General features: G+C 33.5%; 1 protein-coding gene across 2 annotated transcripts in view; it reads right to left on the minus strand.

The window, feature by feature from the left end:
- hth (Meis homeobox homothorax) overlaps positions 1–27,555 on the minus strand; it is a 930,897-nt gene that overhangs the window by 485,987 nt on the left and 417,355 nt on the right. For both annotated transcript variants that reach the window (XM_085948514.1, XM_085948513.1), the window contains exon 8: positions 20,974–20,982. In XM_085948514.1, the coding sequence (XP_085804640.1) occupies positions 20,974–20,982 (9 nt within the window). The remainder of the gene's footprint in view (positions 1–20,973; positions 20,983–27,555) is intronic.

Consider the following 27,555-nt stretch of genomic DNA (forward strand, 5'->3'; position numbering starts at 1 on the left):
TACCTATAAAGAGACATTTTACATTAAAATTACATAATGAATTCTACTTATAAAACATGGAAATTATCAACTGGATGTGAGTTTGACCATAAAGATGAAGAATATAAAATGTGTGAATTAAGAGTTGAATAACATTATTGTAATGAAAGAAAAATGATAACTTATAAAGGGAATAATGATCTCATAAATTATCAAGTGATTTACACATACTTACCATTTGTATTGTATGTTCACCGGATATACAACGATAGTACTATTAAGGGGAATATTGAAATTTTTTTTTCAGGGTCATCAGATCATCAGATCGTGGATTTATGAATTCTACGCTATTATAAATCGAATAACTTGATATTATAGTATTCTATAGACATAATGATTTTTTCTAGTGGGTACGTATCCTATAATATCTGAGGTGTTTTCAAGTTATGTATGTTCAATATATGGAATGTTACATTCGCAAAATCTTGTGAATAATTCATTGAATAAAAGAAAATGGTTTATTACAAAAATCAGACGTTGCTATTCAATATGCATCTACTCATTGCGTAGTTACTAGTTAGTGAGATATATTTTGATGTTGTATGTTTCTAAAGCTGTTCAAAGTTATGTATTATAATACTACATTATTTTTTTTTTTTGTACCTACGTTCAGTTTTGAAAAATAAATATTTCAAACAACAGTGGCGTGCGGTCTATATATGCTGTAGACTCGTAGCATGTCCTAAAAATTCGACAAAATAGTATCTACCTATATTTTGATTTGATATGGAAGCTGACAAGAGTACGCGACGTGATAAAGGTATTTGAGCAGATGAAATGTCAATTGGCTGACAACCGCTGGAAAAATGCCGTCAGTGGTACACAAGGGACGCTAAACGCCGCCAGGAACGCCCTAAAGCCCGCTGGATGGACGAACTCATAAAGTTCGGTGGATGTACGCGGCAGCAAATAACTAAGGACCGAGAACTGTGGAGGGAGCTAAAGGAGCCCTTCATCCAGCAGTGGATCGACCCTGGCAGATGATGATATTGATAATATAATGTATGTATTGTATAATTTGATAGTTAGAAAGAAAAACACAGATCTTAAATTTCAACCTTGGTTCAAGATTTAATTATTTACAAAACCCTTCGTTGCACAACTTCATAAAATATACTTATATATTAGGTATGTACCTATATGTGCATTTTTTACATAATGTCAACTAAAAAAGTCACTTCATTCATACCACTGTATTCCATATACTTACTTAATGCGGATTTTGTAGGTTTCCGATCTGACACAAATTAGTTTCATATTAAAAAATATTATTTAAGTAATAACGTGGGTGGCTACAACTAATCGAGATATGCCGTTAAGAGCTCTTCAGAATAAAATGTTGCCATATTACGTTGTTCAATACTTACATAGATAAATTTAAATTCTTAATAGTTCTTAATATTTACTCCATGTGTGTTAATTTATGCAAGTTGTAATTAGCTCGGATTAATATTATAATAATATATTATTATATGGGTAAGCAACGTGATGTTATACACATTTTTTACTATCATTTATAATGTTCTACAACTAATAAAGTTAATACGTTTGATGTCTTTTATTTAAACATATTTTGTGGACATGTCCCCATTATAAATCTTTCTGTGTGTAATATAATACCATAAAACTAACGCTTGGTATAAAGTATCAATTTCCTTATATATCTATTACGAATATGGCTTCAAAGTTATGCGAACTTTTACGTCCATATTTGTAGAATCTGTTATAATATTGCCATTAATGGTTTTTATCACACCTCGATTGAATATATGAGAATACGTACGCTTTTATTATCCACGATGTACCCGAGATGTTTTTTTACGATTTAAACGTCTTTATTTCAATATATATCTACTTATATTTTTTATGGTATGACAGTGATGTATGTATTAATGCATGGGTATTGTATTTATAGTGGTTAATTAATTAAATTATTATTCATTTTGTAACATTACAAAATAATTACATTGGCGTTAATTGATTTCTGCATTAGCACAGTGTTGTACGTAATACTTTTCTCATCATATTATGCAGTCACACCATAATTTTGAACAGCCTGTCTGTCTAACAAGAACAGTCTGTTTATATATAGGCGAGAGCCTTGTCAATTAAAACACAATCACTGTTGACCTGTTAATTAATATTTAATTACCACATTTAAATATCATGTTAATTATATCTAATAGCCAACTAGTGCAAACGCGCCTCAGCACTAAATTATTTAAGTCCCTAACAAATACGCATCTGAGGTATTTTTCAAAAGTCGTCAATAATGGTAAATATATATTGTAATTTGAAATAAAAGTCTTAATTTCTTTTATTTTGTTAACTGTTAACATGGTGGAACTGCATTGTATTGTTGTTTAATTTAATAAAACCCAAAATTTTTTGTAGTAGGTACGTATTCCACTTTAATAAAAAAAAATATTTAAAGATTTATTTATTTATATTAAGTTATCATAAAGCTCTCAAAAAGTTAGTTTGTTGGTTAAGGGGTGCTGTCTCGCTTTTTTATTGTTACATAGTGATACGATATAAAACAGGGGTGTTGCCAAGATTGATCACCAAAAATATTTTATTTATTTATTCATAATTCAGAAGAATAATGGGATTTTATTTATTGTACATAATATGTATTTCTATTATCCTATTTTTTATTTATCTAATACTCTGCTTTAAAAATATATCTATTATATACCATACTTATATAATATATATATTATACAATATGTTTTTAATTTCAGAAAAAGTAGACCGCGGTGAATTTTCCTTCTTCAAAGTAGAGTAAAAGAAGTTCTTCGAAGTAAAAATTAGTTTACACCCCTGGTGTAAAAACGTCGCATGCTGTGTAAAAACTAATTTTTCTGTATAATTACGTATTAGCATTATCCATCGCTATTAATTGAGAAATGGATAGATGACAGTAAATAATTTATAGATAACTAGAGTACGTATTTGACAAATTTGCAAACAAAATAATTTGTTCAGTTATTATTTGGCCGTGTGAATTTTCAAAACCGAACGCGGAGAGGTGTTCGCGCAACAAAAATCGCAGACAGGCTGTCATCTCCTGAAAGCCATTTCATTTAAAACCCCTGCATTGTATTATTTCAATTTTACAGTGAATCAAAACTGCTTAAACGACATATTGTTATAGTTATAATTTTATGGGTGTTATTGAAATATGACAACTGTGTTGTTTAAATAGTCATAGATTATATAGGTAACGTTCCCTCTACTTTTTCGATTTTGTGTACGGATCATACTTAAACTAAGGCATAAAGCCCACCAACGCGGCGCTCTGTGCGCTCTCTCACCCGCGCATTACCCTTCACCTATGTAATAAGGGGCTCAATGAGCACAAAATAATTATTATTATCAGCGTCTCTCATAACAAAGCAATAAAAATATTCTTAAATTTCTCGGGGCATGTAATTAATATTCACGATGACATCATTATACCAGCAAAATATTGGACACGCAATAACTAAACAAAGAGTTCACTGTTATTAAATAATGGCTTCTCGCCCGTCTATCGACGACGCTGCCAGAAGTGTAATTTTGTTTGCCGTGTTCAATGAATGGACTACGTTGTATTTTCGTTAATTCGTATCGCTGAGAAGCCAAAAAACGATGAATCATGGGGCAGGCGGGCACAATGCGTTGTCAAATCCAGTGTGCGCTGGCGTATTTGATTACGTTGTATTTTCGATGATTTACACGCCACTTGTGATATTTTGCGCGATGCCCCACTCGCTCCGTTAAGTGGGTTTTACGCCTAAGGTGTAACAAATATTCACTTGTTGCGTAGATACATAATTCATTTTTAGGCATTGAAGAAAGTAATTTATTTGTAAATTGCAGAATGTTCCTATCAGTGTTTCTACATGTCTCCGAACAAAATATATGAAGAAAATAGAATAAGGTAACGACATTCATTACCCATATGGAAAATGTGTTAGAAATTAAGAATATAGTGCAAAATTTATTGGACCTAATAAAATATTAGTCATTGTTTGGTGAACTCTTATACAATATGAAGAAATCTGGTATGGCACAATAAAAATCTGTGTATTCGGAGGCTGGAAACATTTGTGCGGAAAAGTGCGCGTGCAAAGTTTAGGTAAAACCATGGCTATTGACTATTATAAACAAAGAAAGGAAACATGCGGCATAATATGGCGAATCTTCGACGTAATTTTATAAATGTTTAATTTTTTGCAGATAAATTTTAATCGTATATCTTAATTAGAGGGTAAAATCAAATAAATAAAGCTATTTCGATTTAATTGCTAACAATTGGTACAATAACCCATTCTCGCGATTGCTAGTTTAATTCCATAATAGAGTTTAGAAAATTGAACATTAGTAGTGAGTAGGAAATCCAATCCCGAGCCAAAATTCTGATCCCGGGATTTCGGGATTACAATTTGACAATCCCGGGATCCCGGGACTGGTCCCGGGATTGGCATTTTTTCCATTGTTAATATAAAATTTTTATATTTACAAATAACATTGATAAAATCGGTCAAAAATAAATCTAGTATAATTTATACTATTTAAGACATTAATTGTTAATATTGTATACGTTCAATCTTGGAAATACACAATTTTAACGGAGTAAATAATATTGTAATATAAATAATAATGTGTATTTAATAGGAGATTGCTGTTTCTGATAGTAAAGTCTTAATGAATGGATTAGCGAGATTTAAAATAGTAAAGCAAATAATAATGGCGTACTTATGGCCTTTCCGCTTCATAAATCTAATTAGTCAGCCAAATATGAAACTGCCCGTAAAACGTATATCATGGTGGAATTACTTTAGTTTAGTTATTAGTGCGACGCATTGTTTTTTTCAATCTTTCCATTTTTAATAATTTATGTGAAAAAATAAAATGAATCGGCAACCTACACATGGGTATAAATCAAACTTCATTCAAACTCAGTTTATTTCTAATGTAGCTATTTTTTATTAAAAGTATTTTTTCTGTCATTTGCTTTTATTTTATTTTCCATAAAAATTGATAAAAAAAATCAATCCCGAAATCCCGGGATTATGTTTATCAATCCCGGGATTCATAGGTATCGAAAATAGGTCGGGATCCCGGGATTGGAATCCTTAGTAGTGAGTGCCTACTATCATCTAGTTATGTAGTGGAAAAATGGTGGACAGTAGGCATGCCATGTGTATTTGAAGATACCTTCTAAGAGAGAAGACGGATAGCAGCTGACTCAAATATTACCATGAAAATTTAATTTGAGAGTATTTTATATAAATATTAAAAATATATTGGGTGGAGCTCTATAAAAGCAAATCAATACATTTTCAAATAAATCAAGCATCATGATTCAGGGACGACTATTAAAGGCGTACAAGTGACATATAAACAAAAACAATTAGTTTGGAGCAATTTTTACATCACCACATATTGATATTATGGTGAAAAAAGATTAAAATATGTAAATGCTTTGTAAGAAAAGTCGTCAGCCAAGCATTTTATTCCCAGCATTGGACTACATCTCATGAACGCGTACCCTTAGAAATATTTAAAACTATAAATAGATAGGTATCAATATTGTCTTTTATGTCACAATAACATAACAGATTAATAAGATCATAATTCGAGTGCCAGTCAGCCAGAAGGCTGTTTTGGTTTATGACTTAACGTCGATCAGACCTCAAAGCTCAGGAAATACAAAACTCTCTGAATGTCCTCTAATATTACCAATATAGAATGCGTGTTTCATTCACGTGACAAAAATTTTAAGGCATAGTTACCCACACAGACGTAAATATTGAAATTAACAATATTCTCTTATTTCTGTGGTCTCTGCTTCCTTAATCTTCAGCTACTCAATTATTAATAATGTATAGAAATAACACAGTGTGTATTTTAACTATTAAAAGTTATCATTTACACAGAATAACAAATAAAAAATAGCACGCTTTTCCCTTATGCGCTTATATACCTTTCATCATATCAATATGCACCCATAGACAAAGCGCATAAAACGAATATTCACTCTTTTGTTTTTATTTTGCGCCATTTTTGAAAATTAATTGGGAATTTTTGTCGCCTGGTTTGCTTTGTGCTGGATTTTGACAATGTAAATGAATAAAGTGTATTTTTGACAACGTTTTATACTTAACTGCCTAGTCCGCTGACTTTTAATTTTGTTTATAACTGAAAATCACAACATCATCAGGTACCTAGGTACATTTATTAATAGGAATACAACCAAATTAGTGGTTATCGATCGGTCTAACCTTCTACAAACAAAGTTTTCTCTAAAACCCAGAAAACATTGGACTTGTTTATATATCTTGGAATGACAGGTAAATGATGTTCGTGAAAACATTAGTGTTCTCCATATTTTTGTACGGTGTCTGAGCAAGAGATCGGAAGGCAATTGATTCCTTCAAAATGTAGTATTGGCACCGAATGCTTCGTATTTATTAGACAAAGCACAGAACGAAATAGTCTACCAATCATACAGATACAACAAATATACATACACAATAATATAGTCTTTGAGATGCAATCTGCAGTTTTTTACCAAATAACCTGTAGACTGGTGTTTTTGGGTAGCCTTAGGCGAAGCATACGAAAAGCGTCGGTGCGTTGGAGCTGCCAAGTGAAGGAGCTTACTCGGGGCAGCCTTCACTCTGCCCTGAGAGAAGCAGATGATCCAGAGGGGTGGAAAGTCGCTAAGAAGACAACGGATTTTCAAGATGGTCACAGTCTTCTGATAATGGAACGAACACTCACAGATACTAACAGGCCACGGAACGGTGCGAGTCTATCTAAAAAGATTTAAATTGAGGGATGATCACTGTTGTCCGTGTGACGGCAGCACATCTCAAACTGTGTGGCATGTCATCAACGACTGCCCGATACTAGAAAGTGAGCGATGGACTCTCAGGACTCTGTGTAGACAGATCATGAAATTGACCTCCAAAAGCCTCACGAAGTACTAAGCAATAGACCAACACAAGAACACTACACAAAATATTTAATTCTGACCATAAAGAAAATTAAAGATATAATGGAGGAACATAATTAGCCACACATTAATGCAACTAACCATCCCAACTACCCTTGTACGAAAAAGCAAGGGCATGGTTATTTACATTTAAAAAAAAAATGAAACGAACAAGAAAAAGATATAGAAAAATGTGTGTGGCCTCCATATGGATCAATAATAAAACTTAATAATAATCATTGTAGTGCATTGGTAGTACAAATTAACTTCTCATAGTTTATTTTGAAGCACATTATATATTTATTTTAATAATAGTATATAAATTTTCACGCGAGACGTGGACCCTCAACACGAAAGATGTCCAAAGGCTAAGAGTCACACAGCGAGGTATGGAGAGGTGCATGTTGGGCATCACGCGAAAGGACCGTAAGAGGAACGAATGGGTTAGGAAGCAGACAAGAGTACGCGATGTAATAGACGTTGCCAAACAGCTGAAATGGAGATGGGCGGGGCACATTGCTCGCCGAAAGGACGGCCGCTGGACAAATACCGTCATCCAGTGGTACCCAAGGGGTACGAAACGGCCACAGGGTCGCCCTAAAAGCCACTGGATTGACGAACTGGTAAAGTTCGGCGGAAATACGTGGCAGCGAACGACACAGGACCGAGAGAGTTGGAGAATGCTTGGGGAGGCCTTCATCCAGCAGTGGATTGACCCCGGCTGATGATGATGATATAAATTTTAATAATATAATAAAAAAAAAAAACATTTCAATTGTATCAAAAGCTATATTTTAAAATTTGTAAAAATATTTTTCAAGGCGTTTACATGCGAATCGAATACCTTACATACTTAATATTATGCCGTGATACTTTATGATATATCGTGATGATTTTTGGTGTCACATTCCTTCCCTTCAGATAATTATATGCCACATTTTCATTAAAAACACATTTTCTTTGAAGTTATATTATGATTTCAATAATATGATATGTCAAGAATTCAGAACGATAGAGGAGATGGTAATGAAAATACGTTTTTCATGGATTATATTGAAAGTTTGTTGAGTTTCTCGATCGATCCTTTTATGCTCATAACTCACGTAGTGTTCGTTAATAAAAATGCCATTTGTCGCTGCGGAATCTCAGACGCGATGCAATACTGAAATTGCCATAAATGCATTCAAAAAACAACAAAAAAATGAATATAATATATTCGATAATATTCCCTGACGCGTTGCCAGTATATACCGGTGAGATTTTTTGGCGTCAAAACCAAACGAGTTCATTTAAAATTTTGACGTTTTTTTATCGTTAGCTCAGAACGCAATCCAAGAACTTGAAATTCCTACATTAAGATGGGTTGCGAAATGGCGTCTCGGCTTACATTATGCATTTCAGATATCGTATAATTTATTTGTAATAAAATCACAACAGAGTGCATTTATTTCGCGTGCCTCTATTTTAGGATACATTTCGCTGTTATTTTTCTCACTGATTTAAGAATATCGAAAATCTCCTTTCGTTTTAAGAAGATATCTTTCATTTTTTGCGCACATTTGACTTCATTGTTTATTTTTGTCAATTAACATTTTACACCGGGCAGAGTTAAAATGTTGAAATGTGGGTGTATTTTAAACGTTTTTGCGAGTCCTTATAACGGGCCATGTATCCGGAGATCATGACTGAAAAGGAGATAAGTTTTTGTTTGCATCCGAGTGCCAATACAGTTATAAATTGGGCAACTAAATGATATTATCGGGCAATATTGTATGGGGACACTTTTGTTCCTATGAATAAAAATACAATTTTCATGAATAACTCGAAATAATCAAATTGATATGTCGGTAGGTTCGCAATGGCGTCCGGTATCTTTTGAAATCAGGCATGCTCTTCAAAATAACAATATGCCAATGTTCCATTTTTAAAAAAAAATATTTTTACTGAATACTTGCTTACTTGATGACAGATTATCAATACAAACATAAATCATTAGTTCTGTTCCTAATGAAATTATAAGAAACTACTGAGATTTGGGAAAGGTTTTACCAATAAGCAGTCCCACACCCACAGCACATATTTTGCTCTCTAGTATGTCATTGATTTTTTTTGTTGGTTTTGTGGATACTCAAACTATTATATACTCGTAAATATGTTGGCATAAATAAGGCATGCGCCGCTTTCACACCATCTATAGATCGCACGCCTCTGGCAGACTTGTACCTACATATAACACTGTATGCTACATATTCAAAACCATTGTTTAGCAAAATTCATTACCTATATATTATTTATTAATTTATTTTTGATTTAAAAAGAATACCTAATTGCATTGCAAATGATTGTGATCTTGACGATCTGGAGAGACATGTAACTTAAAATAATTCAAGATCCTTAACAGGCGATTAGTAAACTGTTTAACCCTTTAAGTTTGTAACTCTATAGGTACTCTAGGTCCAAAAACGCATACCTAACTGAATTTAAAAACATTATGCAAACTTGAACCGCTCAGGATTGGGATGGTAATAAAAAAGCTACACGATGGCACCCAATCATAATCTAAACTCTACCTGCAAATATAATATAGAGTACATACTACATAATATAAATATGAACGTTTACGAAAATAGCCCATAATTTTATATTAGGTAGGTACCGGACCCCGTAGAGTCTGACTGTAGAGTTAGTGTTTATTCCCACGGGATAGTCTCAGCTAATATTTCCGTGTGGGGGAAACGGGCCGATGTGTATTCAGGACACGAAGCAATCGAAGGAATTCTTCATTTTGTGCTCCTTACTCTTAGAAATTTTAATGCTTCGCATCCTACCCCTTGAAAGTTTTACGCTGTAGGTAAAAGACGGGGGATTTTTGTTTCATTACTTTTAGAGTTTATAGTGAATAAAAAAAATATTACTCGCGATGGTCACTCCACGGTCTGATCGCTGAAACTCATTGGTAGTGTCTTTAAAATTGTTTCATGGCACATAATAAATGTTGACATTTTTCACTAAATCGATATGAAGGGAGCAGTGGCGAATACTGCCACTTGAACGTTGCAAAATGAGCATATAAACAAGCGAAATTAATGAATAGTGAGTTATGTCTATTTAATTTACCTACGTCCTACACCCACAGCAAAAGAAATAAGCAATTAGGTACCTAGTAACATTCCAAGGCTATTTTAAATTCAAATGGATTTAAATTTTGTACTATTCCATTTGAGTAATACTATATTAGTAGATAGTATGTGGAATAGTACAAAACTTAAATCCATTAGAATTTAAATTGAAATTCCATCAAGTACCTTCGGTTGATAGTATTAATATTATTTTTGTATAAGAACTTCTCAGTGCGATGCTAGATTTCTTCATATACTATATAATAGACTCAGAGCAATAGATTTGCCATTTTACAATGTTGTCAACTTGTGTGTATACATTTTTTTGCTTACCTGTAAATTGTTACGTAAACCATTTCACCGTGGCACAGTTCGCCATGAGCTTTCTTATCGGAAAGAGATGAACGTATATTATACGGTCTCCAATTTTATTAGATTGAATATGAACATTAATTCAATTTTCATGGCTGATTTTGGCAAAATTCATGAATTCAATAATGAAAATCTAACCTAACCTAGCAAATAATCCAGTAGGTATATAGTCTATTTTCAAAATTTGTTTGCTGCTGGCTTCTTGTAAAGTGTAATCCGACATGAACGGTGTCTTATTTAAACATGAATTTTATGTCAGTACTATTATTATACGACCCAAAGAGGTTGGACCGGTCTTTAATATATGGCCGATATAACATTTCACGGTGAAGTGTAATACGGCGAACTGCATACGTACAAGTTTCCGGACACGACATTTTTACAGTCATTATTATAATATCCGGAAATTGCAATTCACGTGCACATATCCCATGAGCTCATGTGGAAATTGGAAGAGGACTACATGCCATCTTAGCGGCCCTAATCCTGGGAGACTGAACACCATAATATTGTCATGGCATTATTCGGGGGTAATCGTTAAAAATAAACTCACCCTGCGACCCTGCCGCCCCACCCTTCGCCTTCCCCAGTCTTTCTCCCATCATTCATATTCACATCATTTATCACAAATAAAAAGCGGGCACTTTTTTGAAACATATTAAGGGAGGGTTCGTAAAGGGCGGGTCGCTTTAATTAATTATGAAATTAAAACAATTGTATTATTCCGAACACTAAAAAAGCATTAGAAAGTAGAAATATAAATAAAACTTCTGATTATATGTACCTATGATTAGTCGCAATACCTACTTGGTATTAAAAGTGTATACGTACCTCAGTGCCCATATTTCTAAAATTTCCTCATATAATATATTAAATTTATAAGAGATAGTTTTCGATATATATGTAACCATTCTAAATTCAAAACTCAACTGTTCTGATATCCAGTTATTTTATACAACATTAAAAAAAAGGATACTAAACGAATACACATCTCAATGACAGTAGTGTATTTATTAATATAAGTGAAACAATCACAAACACTCAGGCTTTGAGAAAATCACATAAATATATTGTGTCCTTACCGGGATCGAACCCCGGCCAAAGGCCAGCGCCTTACGCACTGTACCTAGAGAGCCGCAAGAACATCTATTCCATCTTCTGTTACTTATATACAAACTATGTTTAGATATATGACAATTTATTATCCAGCGTCGGAAAGCGGTAGTATTGGTTCAGCAGAATAACTTGTGTGCCTCAGTAACTAAATATAACAACTGCAGTAAGAAAAACGGAAGTAACCGTCGGTTTTTTCAAAATAGATTTTATTGGACTTCGAATACCACTAAATAAATACACGCTGTGTCCAAAGGATATCAACTATAAAATGTCGAATTATTACCTAAATTTAGCTTAGGTATATTTTTTTTAAAGGAAGTGAAGTGGGAAAAAAGACTTAGGTAACCATCATTTTTATTGGGTTTTCTTTAATTACCTCAATAATTAAAATCATACTCAGAACATAAAATACCAAAATAATTATCTTCATGTAGTTACTTAATGTTTATGTAAGTATATATTATTGTATATTAAATTTTAGCTTTGACCGAAAACCACAACAAAAACGTTTTTGTGCCTCTTGTAAAATTTGTTGTGTGGGTTACGTCCTCTTTCCTTTCTAGAGTCGATATATTTCTGTGGATATAATAAATTAATGCTTATTAAAAAAAAAACATGTTGAGTCTAAAAAAGTAAATGATATATTTTGACACCACTGCACCACATAACACACCCCAGTTTTTGATACAAACTGGAAAGCAAAAAGAGCCTTAGTACTTATCTGGTACCTCATACAATATAGTATGCGTTTAAAATTCTTCCCTTGCATCGTACAATTTGATATGAGGAAACTGAACGATGACCAATGCACTTTCGTATAAAAGAAGGAAGAATATGTAATAACAAAATTGGCAATGAATAATAATATATTACATTAAATGCACATACTAATATAATATTTATAAGCTCATCAAAAAAAAATGGTTTTCATATTTCAGGAGTGAAAAAGTTAAAAGATTTCTAACAAAAATCTTACACATGTGCTGGCTAGAGGGTGACGAAACGAATAGTTCATATTTATATAAGTATTCAGATAAAGACAAACAGCGTAGAATTTACAAAAATCATTCTATAAATTAGAGAATTAGCTCCGAAAGCTTAGCTTAGAAAGCTCCACGGCTACTTTACCCGACGCCGACTTTCTCAGAATTGTGGGACCAGTTAAAAAGTTTGTTACACATACTAGTGCCTAGTTGTTTTAAATTTATAACATTGTGCAAATAAAACATTATATTAATCTAGGCAAATTGCATCAAACTCCTGGTTATAAGACCGTCAGAAGCCAGTTCCGGCCTAAACACCGAAGGGTGTCAATTTAGTGGATGTTAAATAGTAATGGAACAGTTTAATTCTTACTATCAGTACTAGTTCATTTAATATAATAAAGAGTTACAAGATTGGATTCCCAAATAATGGAACAAGTGAATAATTATTAAATTGGGATAGTAAGTATGTATGTATCTCGTTTTAATGATCGTCTATTGAAGAGTAGGGTATGGGTTTCCAATCCTTGAAACATGGTCTGCCCAACGGCGTTGCCCTATAATATGTGTGAAACAACAGAAGGAGCACAGCAAAACTAATATAGTTCGAGTTTGTATCTGCAATCGGACAAGGTTCTCGATATTATGAATACATCAATCAAAATCATATAATTGTAATTGGTACGTATAAAAGTGCGGCCACACCGGCAACAAGTCGCGCGACAACTCGTTAAATTTTACGATAATTATCATAATTGCTTAAGAAATTTTACGATAATTATCATGCTTATCGTAAAATTTAACGAGTTGTCGCGCGACTTGTTTTCGGTGTGGACCAGGCATTAGGTTCGCATACTATGGAAGGTGGTGAATAAATTTAGTATCTCAATTTGTTGATTCACTACACTCGATTGCAATAAAACACGCGGAAACATTTTAATTTATTTGATATGCAGAATAATTAATTCCACGAAAGTATCAGGGCAACATCAAACGCCAGGCGATAAAAATGTCTTTGAGGTAACATTTCATACACTATTTGCATGTTAAATAAGCTTTGTTGTTGTCTATTACGAGGCAAAACGAACTAATGTGGTGAGACTTGTGTATGAATTGTTTCATTATGGTTATGTGCTGCTCGAACAGCGCCGAGCAAATGGATTGCCGACATGAGGTTTTTGACACAATTGTGAAGTAAAACTGATTTAACGTTCGGATAATGCGTTTCTTAACGGCCCATCCGTCTGCATTCCTGATACCGCGAAAGGAAATCATTACAAAAAAATGATTTGTTTAGATTATAATCACAAAAAATTAACATAATATATTCATTATATTACAAAAAAGACACAGCACCATATTATGTATTAATTAATTATTTTATTAAAATATCAATTATTATTATTAGTAGAAATTAAATTGCTGTAAAAGCTCAGTTTTCACAACAATTGCAAGTATAGAGGTTTTCAATACTTGGGCAGTTACGTTAACGTAATTATTGTGAACATTGTAATGTTTATGACATAACATAATAATGGTAAGTAAAATTAATAAACCAGTTGAATGTTGAACCAATATAAATATTTAGGCGATTTCACACGGTGGATTCACGTATCCGAGATACAGGTATGCCGAATACCGAGTTTACTAACGTATCTTAATGTTTATTGTATCTATACCTACGTCCATAAGTTGATGACCTAATAAACAATGTACACCAGTGGTTTCCGAAATTTATGTCACTACGGCTAATATTAAAAAAAAACCTTGGCGCTACCCCTATTTCAAATGTATAAAAATAAACGTGTAAAACTATATTTTACCACGTTTTTATTAGCTCATATTCTTGTTTGTCCTGTACAGATTTTTTCTTGTGCAGTACAAATTTTTTCTTGTTTGTCCAAGATTTTTAACTCATTTCCCGAGTAGCTAGACGTTTGAAACTTTTAGAATACATCAGAACACGACGACAATGCATTCTTTTAATACTTTTGGCCATCTTTAAGCAGAATTGAATTCATTTTCAGTTAATTCTGTTTTGTATGTTTCGGAAAAAATTCGTTAAAAGTAATATTTACTACTTGGTTGCTAAGTGGGTCCTAGCAACTAAATTATTAATATATACGAGCGTTACTATGGAAATCATTATGAAATATCAAAATGACATTTCAGTATTCTATATTTATTCAGTATCAGTTATCAAGTACAAAAAAAGTATTTATTAATACATAGAATTATCAAGTTTATATTATGATCAATCAGATAATTTAAAAACATGGTATATAAAAAGTTCTTTTTATCTTGTAATTATTTATACTAAATTTAATACACGAAGCTATATATATAAACTTTTTGCGCCCCCCTTTTGAACTAGAACGAGACCCCCAGTTTGGAAACCGCTATACTATACACAGTGCAATAAATTATGAATACCTACACGAAATACACGATAAGTCATCAAAAAATCGGTTTATTTTATTTTTATTCTATTCTAAATAATAATATTATACTTGTGCAGATATTAGAACCATAATAATATCATAGCAAATTTTGCACCCCACTGTTGTCAAAAAACGATAGTCATATGTCATATCATACTGTAAGTCAAAAAACCAACATGAACGAATTATAAATAACTTCTCATTATAGGTATACCTACCTATCTCCCGAGTGAGTAGGACGATTGTATGTGAGTGTAGAATAATATGACATACCCGTATAGTGTATCGGATATAATTATGAATCCTCCGTGTGAAATCGCCAAGACTCTAATCTAACGCCTGGGTAATAATTCTTTACTTATGAATCTAAAAAGGTTTTAAAATTCCCATTATCTTCCCAAATACCTGCCTCACGCAGTTTTCTTTATATTAATTTAGTTGCGATCGTTAATACTGAATGACTACTAGGTATAATTTGAATGAGATCTTTTTGTGCGTTGGCCGACCGTTAAAAGCGCACATAAAAATCTAACAACGGCCGGTCACACGGAAACAATCGATTTCCCAGTCACAGTTGTCGAATTTACCATCGAAATTTGTGAACGCTTTACCTGTGGCATGTTGGAATATTACGAAAAAAATCATTTATCCTTAGCGATAGTGCCCATAGAACGCGTCGAGCGGGCGAAGTCGGCGTATGAAGCGTTTATTCATAACCATAATCACACGTCTCTTGCCGCGCATTACCCTTCACCTATGTAATAAGCGGCCCAAGCAGCACAAAATAATTATTATTACAGCGTCTCTCATAATAAAGCAATAAAAATATTATATTATTTCGGGCTTGTAATTAATATTTACGACGACATTATTCAACCAGCGAAATATAGGACACGGAATAAAATTAAACAAAGAGTTCTCTGTTTTTAATAATGACTTCTCGCCCGTCGAACGACGACGCCTCGAGCAGCGTGATTTTGGTAGCCGTGTTCAATGAATGGACTTCTTTGTATTTTCATTAAATCGTATCGCCGAGAAGCGAAAAACGGTGACTCATGCGGCAGGCGGGGCACAAGGCATCGTCAAGTCCAGTGTGCGCTGGCGTATTTGATTACGTTGTATTTTCGATGATTTACGCGCCACTTGTAGAAATTTTGCGCGAGCGCCGCACTCGCTGCGTCAATGGGCTTTATGCCTTACGCATATTATAAAATTATTAGGTGTGCTATTACATAATATTGTACGCCCACGGTGGCCGCGCGGCATAAGCGTTGGACTATAAAGCCGTGGGTCCCAGGTTCGAATCCTGGGTCTGACAAGTACACATATTGTTTTTCAATTTGTGTGTGTCAGGGTATGGACCTAATAGGTTGAGCAAGTGGCTGACATCCGTAAAAAACAAAATCTGTCAATACAAACCTCCACTCTGTGGGGGCCCATAATATGATCCTATCAGGATCGGACATGGTCGAAAAAAAAAATTATATATTATAAGAAAATAATTGACCTGAGATTAAATTATCTTTTTCTCTATAAAGAATTCCCTCTGTATCAGAATCCCTCATTTTACAGCGGTGCTGCAACAGTGATACTTATGCATGTGGCGGAACTTATAAATATCAGAAAATGCACAGCGTATTAACGTATTAAATGGACGAATACTAAATAACACATAACAGATAGGTATATAAGCGATGGAAAAATGAACTCTACCTACATTTCATTAAACTGCGATAATTTATATAAGTAGGTACGTTATTCAAATTCAAAATTATTTATTTTACATTATGCCGAACGTTTACAACATGATAAAAAATAGAAAAATAGTAAAATATTTTAATAAAAAACAAAATAATATGAGAAAAAATGTACATGGAAGCACACCGAGTGAACTAAAAGTATACCCTATTAAACGTCCACATATACCTACTCACCTCACGTAAGTGGAATATATCAATATCCGAAGCGTCATCATTGAGTTATTCTGCCCAACGCGTCTTCAGCCATACGCTAGGTGATGTGTATTATAAAATTACATTATTATAAATTAACTCTACCTACATTGCAATAAGGGCGGCGATTCTTACAGATTTTTGTATAGATGTGTTTATAATCCTTTCTAGAAAAATTACCCATTTTAGTTTTTGGATATTGTATAATATATGATATTGAATGGTTCATCCAATCACGGAGCATACATAGATCGATTGAAAACGAGGCAAGTTTTAGTATGCCGATTGAATTGAGCGAATTAATAGTAGTGTAACGAATCGACCACTATGAAAATATATCACGAATTTTATGCCATTTCTGTACATAAACACTCAGTTTATTTACTACATCTATGGGTCCAAACTTCAGCTTGCAGCCGAACAGGGTGAATTGACGAAACATCAAAGTTTTGCTATTTATTTTATCAAATGTAGAACTACGCACTAGGATGCCACTTAGTGAGGAAGTCTTACTTATTATTTTAACAGGTCAATAGAAAGCTGCGAATTCGAAGACGATAGAAATATTTCACATTATATTCAGTCCTAGAATCTGGCGCTTTTGTCAATTATCGAGAATCCGTCTGACGAAGGGACGAAAGACTACCTCCGTCGTTCTTCTGCCGTCCTAAGGACTAGGCAGCGACGCGATAAATAAAGGCCGTTAATGACGCAATCAGCATTTTATGGCGCGGCGCGAATCGCAGTCGACTCCCTGTTTTACCGACAAGAAAGCTTATGACTCGATCAATGTATACAGTGATTTAAAATGACGAAGCGTTTTTTGCGTGAGGTGTCTCTATCTCTTCAACAGTTCCAACGCCCTGTGAATAAAAAAATCTTAATGATTGAATTGCTGGAAATGAACTTTAAATCTACGCTTTCATATTAGAAGATATTCGCATTCGTTTCGGGCTATCAACTCATCATCAGACAATCTAATCAAATCACTATCTTATAGGTATTACACGTGCATGGATTTACCTGCCACAAATAGTATTTCAACTATTAATAACTAATAATAACGCAAAAATGCCGACTGTTTCGCCAATTTCATTCTTAAAGTTTAAACAAAATGCGTACGGTGATATTTGACAGATTGTGAAAATTGATAAACGTAAAATTGCTCTGGGCGGTGTAGTTCGTATTTTTTCCGGCAGGTTCTGCCATGCGCATACGTCATGAAAGTTGCAACGATTGTGTGAAAATTCAGAAGCTGCTAAACTCTTTTGATCCATGCATATAACGATAATACGCACTGGATTTTCAAAAGCTTCGGCGCCAATTCAATTTTTAAAACAGTATTTAGAAGTCAAACACAAATCAACAAAATATAATCTGTTTCTTGCGCTAAGCACTGAAAAAAAAATTAATTAAATTGTACATGCATAATATTATAATACATACCTATATATTATGTATAAATATTTTTTTTAGTTCCATAAAATAATGGGTAACAATTTGCAAATCATGAAAAAGATTTATTGAAAGGTTTTAAAAGATATTCTGAACATTTGGGTGACTTCATTAATTATTAATTATGGAAATTTTAGATTTATATTACCTACTAAGCAAATAATGGTATTATGTACTAACTCTATAGGTGGGCTTTGGGAAATTTTTCTCCGATATTTTAAAACATGAGCCATCTTCCTAAATTATTATAGATTCCAGCATAAAGTTCATACTAAATATAAATAATATACATTGTGTTCGTAAATCATTGGATGTGCATTCCACCTAGTACTTAATAATTTAAAAGCTGTCTAAAAGCAGTTAAGTCAACCATATTTTTTTAAATTCCTAATAACCACTAAGTTTTCAGTAGAAACCTAACAACCTCATCGATAATTTAAATTTTCTTCCACCATGGATAGTTTATAAAACAAAATGAGATTATATGCAGCTACACTAAAGTGATGGTTTTATATATTTTTAACTATCTGATATCTCTAGTTTAACGGAGTTTGGTTTAATCTAATAAACCTTTACAAATATGTGAACAATATATGTAAGAAGTTAAAAGTATAATTAATTAATTAACATAATTCCTGTATTATTAGAATCAAGAATGCAGGAATGCAATTATTACGTGTTTCTATAAAATACGTCACAGATTTAATAACAAGTATACCCAGCAATAACTCATAATATAACTAATATTTACTCTGCTACCCTGATAACATTACTAATAATATATTGATATTATTATATACCTACATCCTGATAAAATCATCTTACATCGTTCAAGAAGTAGAATTCACTCAACTGAAAAATACTATTAGGTATATTGTTTAATTTAATAATCAATATAAGGTAATTAATATTTTAAAATAAATCATTACATGTAAGAATAATGTTGAAGAGTGCAATTCTGGAAACAAGTACTTAGTAAGTATGCACCTAATTATAATAGTCATATAGATGCTCTGTATTTAAGCCGATATAATCTACTGAAAGTATAACGTAATATCGCGTATTAACTACATGTCTCTAAAATTCATCAAAAGCGCATCGCATGCCACGGGCAGAACGGCCCCATTTCGGCTCTCCCCGATTATCTTGCATATATATATCCGCGATGATTTCATTAATTCGTGACTTAGTGATGCCAGGAGTTCAGAACTGGCTACTGGTGATCCAGGATTAACTCAATCGCATGGCCGGATTAGCCCCCGTAAAGCGATTCAGGAATTCGAGTCCGATGCTCATATGACCAGTATTATAAAGAGAGAAAGTAGATTTAATAATAATATTATATATCTCTTCAACAGTTATGCATTCCTAGTAGATAGATATCGTAGAATAATAATATGGTTATTTTAGTGAGTGAAGTCTTTCTTACGAAGGTAGTAACCGTATACCTACTGAGTTTCGAGATTATATGTTTGTGGCAGATACTGACTGGGTATTTGGTGGTTCCCGCCTCGCACTACACTCGGTCTCAATCGAGCGTATCATGAGGCCCTACGTTTGGTGTGAAGCATCAACAGTTTTTCAGAATATAGAGCTGATACCCAAGGCTAAGGTCATCACGCTCACAAGTGAGCTTTGACTAATTCTAATGATTTTATTCTAATAATACAAAGTGTCGTGGTGGAGAGGGGCACGGAGAATTAACAAAAGAAAAGGAATTTAATAATATATATAACAAAAAAACGAAGCTAATCAATACGGACAGCAAAATTTATCTGAAGAGATCTTCACGCCCGCAGTAAGACGCCGCAATTTTTTTAAAAGCAATAAAATTGGCTTCTGTGGCGACCAGGTCGGATGGCCCGATACTGACTTGCTGATACCATCCACAGAGTGAATACGGCGGAGCTACGGGATGCTGACATAACCTGAGATGATGCAAGAAAACTGGCGAGTTACAGAGATTCTTTGAGGCGCCGCCCCCATATACCTACATACACTAACTGAGAATTGGATAAAATCAAACACAAAGAAATTTATAAATCATTTTTTTGGTAGGTATACCTACTAATAAACATTGAACTATTTAAAGTTTATTATAACTACTACTTTTAGGTATAATTATTCAATTAATATGAAAAGCAATGTTGCCTTGTTAATTAAAAACTGGCATCACAACGTCATTCCATTTTAATAATATTATTTATATTCATGGCTTTCATCGTTATTTCAATGTAATGTAACTTCGACTGTCTATGCTTCTGGGCGTTAGTAGGTAGTCTCAAAAACCTTTAAATATGACTTAACATTTCTTAAATTATATTGTATGGTGTCAAATGATAATTACAGTTCATTTGGCGAGATAATCATAAAGATTATATGCAGTAATTATTGCCAGTGGTAGTTAAATTGATTTATGTGTTGTTTATCGTCTTACCTCATTTGCAGTTTGTCCGAAGATCACACAGGTAATATAGGTAATTGAGTTTCACAGTTGGCTTGACTTACCCATGGCATCTGTAACAAAGAGAAAACATCAATTAGTTTATGTTCATTTTGCAAGAAAAATGCAGCATCCGGGCCACAGATATATATTGTAAAAACGAATATTTTAAATAATGAAAATCTTACACTAGTATATTATTAATTATGTATTTCGTGGTAGGAACAAACTTCGAATTATAAATTTTTTCGATGATTTTGTTGCTTAATGTGTAATTAACAAAACATATCTTATACCTAGTAACTAGTAGATATAATAAGCGGGTTAAGGGACGTAAAAGTGCTGACTGTCTCACAAATATCATTCTTCAAGCATAAGCGAGACTTGTTGTCATTTCATGGTGTTATTTAACTGCTTGTGAAAATTTGTAAACGTTAAAATGCTCTTCCCAGTGTAAGTCGTTGTTTACCGGCAGGTTAGCCACTACCGCAGATATTGCACAAGTTCCAATTGTCACGTGAAAATTCAGAAGCGACTGAACTTCTGATCTGATCCATGCATGCATTCTTGCAACGTGTTTACAAGTGCATTTCTTGTTATAACTGATAATACCTACGCACGGTGAAGTGTGAACAGTAAATCCATCCACGTGTAAATGGGGTGTAATGCTGGGTTCTATTGTGGTTAACGTTTTCTAAAAAACAACAGCTGAAGTATTTGAAGGTGGACCTAGGCTGATTTCAGGCTCAAATTTTCGTATTGTATTGCGGCAGGTTATCAAAGACATAATGAAAGTAACATGATAAAAGCAATGACATTATTAATGGACGACGCACTCAATACAGTAGCTAGCAAGTAAATTCGCGCATTCGCATGTATAGGTAGACGTCACGCAATTTCCATTATGCGATATCACGCATCGGGAATTTATAGCAATATAACCTTTATTGTAATGGCGTTAGCGCAGTGTTTCTAATGTCAATATTCATTTCAGCGAACCCGTTCGAACCGAACCATTCGGCAGACCCAACAAAAAGCATCAGGAATTTATAGCAATATCACCTTTATTGTAATGGCGTTAGAACAGATTATGCCATTCGGCAGACCCGACAATAAAGTGAGTGTCATTTTCTTTTCCATATTAATGTCATTGGATAAAAGATATATTGGATAAAAGAAGTGTCTATATAAAGCCACTCCACTAAAACTCCAAGTTTTATTTCTGTGGACTTATCATTTGTGTTAGTTTCTTTTATTTACACTATATGTTTCGTATTCCCGAAAAAGTCATTAAGTTAAAACTAAGCACAATAGCGCCTAATTATTATAGAGATTAAAAATAGTTGGTTAGTATTGAGCTGTTAAAATTGTCTAATAAATATTTCCACGGCGACACCCTTTCGGTGGCCTGGCCCCGCGGCATTTCGCGTGCTATAAGGCATTTAAATTACCACAAGTATCCAGTCTGTTTGACAATTCAATATTATCAACAAAAGTGCCCATCCCTTTTTTCCCACCACTGGCTCTCCGTAAGAATGTTTCACGAATTTATACTATTTAGATTCAGAATAACTAAAATAATGACTGATTGAAAAATTTAAATATAAAATTATTTACTTAATTAAAAACCATCGGAAAATTTATGTTATATGTATTAAATACCTCAGCTGTTATCTTTTATAAAAATATAAATCACAACTTAAAAGCTAGCATTATACCCCGTTGAGACTTGCATGGATTTACAGCCGACCATAATGAAAAAATGCACGTAAACACGTACTACCATCGTCAAATTTACAAGACTGCATGCATGGATCAAAAAAGTTCAGCAGCTTCTGCACTTTCATGCGACAGTTGAAACTTGTGCGATGTCTGAGCCTGCGCAGTAGAACGACAGTGGCGACAGTAACAGAGCATTTTGACGTTTATCAAAATGACAAGAAATCATTTTGAGCATTTTAGAAATAGGATATTACACTGGGCACCCGTTGATTAGCGATTTAATAAACTATTGTTATTCACAATATTAAAGAATGCAACATTCTTTATTGAACATACATTATTTGAAAACACCTCGAATAATAAATAATCAACGATGATTGTTAAAACTACTGTTTTACTTTGTCGCGATTAGATAGGACACACAATATAGATTAATGGCTAGATCACATGGTCGCGAGTCCCAGAGGATTCAAAAAGATTTTTTATAGTGGTTATATATTTCTCTGTGTTTTCAAATGACGTACCTACCTTTGAAATAAATAGTATTAGAGCTTTATAGTATCAACACCAGAGTGCCACTACCATTCTCATTATCGATGGCTGATAAATACCCTATGGTGGGTCCTAAATACGTCCTACGAGAAATTTCTTCATCTCTTCCTACCCTGTGTTCTAGCTTATTAATTCTGCCTAAACTATTCCGCAACAAAGACTCCCAGGTTCTGGACGGCTTTTATTTAAAAGTGTAGGATTTATAGTTATGATCCACCAGTATCAGTTGTCCACTGAATGAGGGCGCCACATGCTAACATTTAACATATCTTTCAATATTTTGTATAGTGTGATGAGCTTAGTTCTAAATTCGAACACCATACGATTTATGATGGTATGTATACCTATGGTAAGTCAAGTACCTACTTACTATTATAGTATTCATGTCGACTATCTACGAGAAGGGATCATATCTTTACGTCTACGATATGCTGAATAATTTCAACCGCGTCTCAACAGAAAGAAGACTGGGCAGAAATTAAATAAACACTATGATAAAAATAAAACACAAAAATGTCAGCAAAATCAGTTCTAATTAGGTTTGAGTGACAAAACTGCTAAAAAAATTATCAGGCTAACATAACCGAATAGCCTCGAAGGGAATTTGAAAAAAATCCACAAGATGACCGATAACGAAGCAGCGTAAGCTCGATGCACGGACAGTCATAATCCAGTCTTATCAGACCGGTCACGCATGTCAGCTATGCGTCCCTGATAACTCATTAGGGCAGCTATGGGAGTCCCCGTGTTATAATTAAAAAATTCCATCCTAATAGCAAGCCGCAACACGTGTATCTGTCTGTTTTTAGTTTTAACGGCCTCTCTCTTCTAATTCACTAATGAAATTTACGACCCCCTTTCGTTCCTTGCGCCCTGATACATTACGTACTGTGACACGCAGATCAGGTACGGTATTTTTGTTGTGTTTGTTTTGTGGAACCAATCAACATAATTGCTCTGTTTTCAATGAATGGTGTCCTACTTATCGTGTCAAATCTAAACATATTATTTGTCATTCATGAAATTACATTTCAGTGCGAAGGTGGAGTAATAATTTTCATTAAAGGCATTGTTTATGCATTATTAACTTATAATAATTGTCATTTCATTCAATTGTTAAAATCATTACTTATACATATTAAGTACCTATATCAGTGGCGAGAGGTGGAGGTGGGCTGGATTCGACATACATAGTTCACACTAAATTTTGTCAGTCATACTTATTTGTTTTCATTAAACTACGAATACAATTTGCAAATGGTGCGGTTAGCTTTTAAAATTCAATAAAAACCTGCCTAAACCAAACCACAACAGTTTAGGAATGCCATGAGCAATTTGACAAAAATAGTGCAAAATTTTCAGTCATATTTATTTGTTTTCGTTGAATTAAGACTACATAATTACAGATGGTGTTAGTAAGTTTTTTTTAAATTCATTAAGCCATGCCTAAACCAAACTATAATCGATTAAAAAACATTCTTCTATCTATAACTATACGTTATATCTATACGTTTGACTGAAAAAGCTTAGTGTGCAATATTTATGTCGGATTTGACAGCCTACCTCGACCCTTCGCCACTGACCTATATAGGGAAAGCTAAGCTTTTTTATTTATGAGACGTATACGTAATGTTATTAAAAATAATAAGGATATAAAACCGATCTATGGTCTATATGTGGATGACGCTATAAGGCGGTATATTAATTAGGTACCTACCTGAAAGTAAAGCTGCACAAAAGTGATATGAAAAATAGTAGATATTATTGTTCAGTGCATCGGCAAGAATGTTGACAGGTGGCAATACCACATGGCAATTTTAATCAAATTGATAATAATAATGAAAGTAGAAATAGATTTTTTCTGTTAACAATTGCAAATAATCACACACGTATCAGGAAATAATCAAAGCAAGGAGATAGATATATTATTATATTACTTGGAATTTAAATCATTATTATTTACTGACGTACCTAAACATAAATAAATACATAATAAATAATATCACTGTGTTTATTTGAAAAGTAGGTATGCAATTAAATGGCAGTAACTACGTATTAAGCATTGGTTATTACTCATTAATAAAATGAAATTGCTCATAAAAATGAAATAAAATAGCTTTTATATTGGCCATAAATACATCATCATAATGGTAATACAATAAAAATGCTTAATTGTTATTATTAAATAGTTACCTACCATAAAAATACCATTTACTTATAAATTATTAATATTAATTTATCGAGAAAGATCAATCGGGTACCGACAGCCCTATTAAATTTAATAAACACTAGTGGATTGGTGGCACTTAATCTAAGTCAAATTGTGTTCTTTTCAATTTATCAATGTGCTAAGTAATTTTATCTAGTGTTTTATATATTATAATATATTGTCCTATAAATAAGCATTTTAGTTTTTAATCTGATTCTCAAAATTCTACAATTATTGCTTAATGGTTTTAAAGATAACCCTTAAAACGGAGTACAATAAACTAATCAGTATTGTTTTACCATTTAAGCTTAATAAAAAGCTCACAATAAATTATAACTAAAGAAAAGCTTCCAAGAAGAATAAGACATTAAGTAATTAATCGCAGATAAAAAAAGGCTAATCCATTTCTCCTTATAATCTCCTGATAAGCAATACTTACACCAAATTGAAATCGGACTATGTATACCTATACACAGTATACATAGTCCGATTATATCCGAAATATCCAAATTTAACATTGATATTTTATATAAACTCGTAAAGAATCTACAGAAGGCAACGTGGTGATGATGTGAAATTGTCTTGATTTTTGAAGACGGCCTAACTTACAAAATACACAGCTAAAGACCGGCCATTGCACTAAGCAGATTAGTCGCAATGTCGCTCTGAGGAGTTATTTTTTTCGAATAGTTGTCTTTAATTATCTCAGAAAGTATATTGACAGCATAATTCTTGACTAGACATGGTGGCTTCGCTGGCAGGCTCTTTGAGCTTGGTCTTGTTACCCGTTCAACATGTCCATGTGGCGGAGAAATACAGGATGCAAACCACATCCTCTGGGAATGTCCTAAAATGTGTACGGAAAGGGAAGAGCTGCTCAAGTCGGTTCAACCAGTTGTTAGGCCTATTGGATCGTCCGACCTGGTCGCCACAAAGGTCAATTTTATTGCATTTAGAAAATTTGCGATTTTGGATTTTGAAGATCACTTAGAATGTTCGGCAGTTTTGTATTAGCTTTAATTTGTTACTTACTACAATTTTTTATATTGCCTCTACGTGCTCATCTCTTCCATGGGTACCTGAACTTAAAGTCGTGTAAATTCAGTCAAAGCACATTTGAGTGCATGGCAGCCTTAGTAGAAGAAGAACAAGAACTTTTTTTATATACAACGTTTTAAAATATTCTATTGAATTATTATGGCAATATGCTCAAACTTGTATTTGATATGAAGTAAATAAAAACAAACGAATATAGAATACTGAAATGTCATTTTGGCATTTCCTTTTTTTCCATAGGTAACGCACGTATATATTAATAATCACCCCCTTAGCAACCAATAGTATTCCTTCACTTTTTACGGATTTTTCTGAAATAACTTTCCAGACAAAACAGAATTAACTGAAAATGAATTCAATTCTGCTTAAAGATGGCTAAAAATATTAAAAGAATGCATTGGCATCGTGTTCTGATATATTATATTATAAACGTTTCAAATGTATAGCTAGTCGGGAAGTTAATTAAAAATCAATTGCAAGATTTGTACTGGACAAATAACCACCGGAAAAACAAGAGTACGAGCTAATAAAAAGTTGTAAAATAAAAATGATGTTTCACATCAAACGTAGGGTTCCGTGAAACGCATGGTTAAGACCGGGTGTGGTTTGGTGGGGCCATTAGCTTCAATGACGGCATAGTTGTTCGAAATAGTAGAGGTTGAAAATCTATTGGAAAATGAAATAATTTTGATCTGTGAAGACACGTCATGGTGGCCCTACAACCCTGCCAAAAGCACGCATCCTCTCACGATGAGCAGAACTGTGGGTTGTTTCCAATAACCAGTTTCGTATGCAAAGCGTGGCTATAAAAATATTCCGCGCTTTAATTATGAGGAATGGCTGGCAGGGCGAAATACATTTTTAACGACACACGCGGACGAAAGCCGTTCCGAAGGTGAAAAATGGCGGCGAACGCTGCCAAATTGCGCGGGATTTTACGAGACAACGATTATTATTCTCGGGGTTTTGTGAAGAAATTAAACTTATGAAATACTTAAGGCCATGCATTAGTTGAGGCACGGTATAAAAAGATCGTTGCTAGGCGATGTGCGGATTGCGGGTCGCGGGTGAAAATGACGCCTGTCAAACGAAATATTATTTCTCATAT

The sequence above is a fragment of the Rhyacophila brunnea genome, unplaced genomic scaffold (genome assembly GCF_057557595.1).
Source record: "Rhyacophila brunnea isolate RB1 unplaced genomic scaffold, BYU_Rbru_1.0 scaffold_20, whole genome shotgun sequence".
Taxonomy (NCBI): Eukaryota; Metazoa; Arthropoda; class Insecta; order Trichoptera; family Rhyacophilidae; genus Rhyacophila; species Rhyacophila brunnea.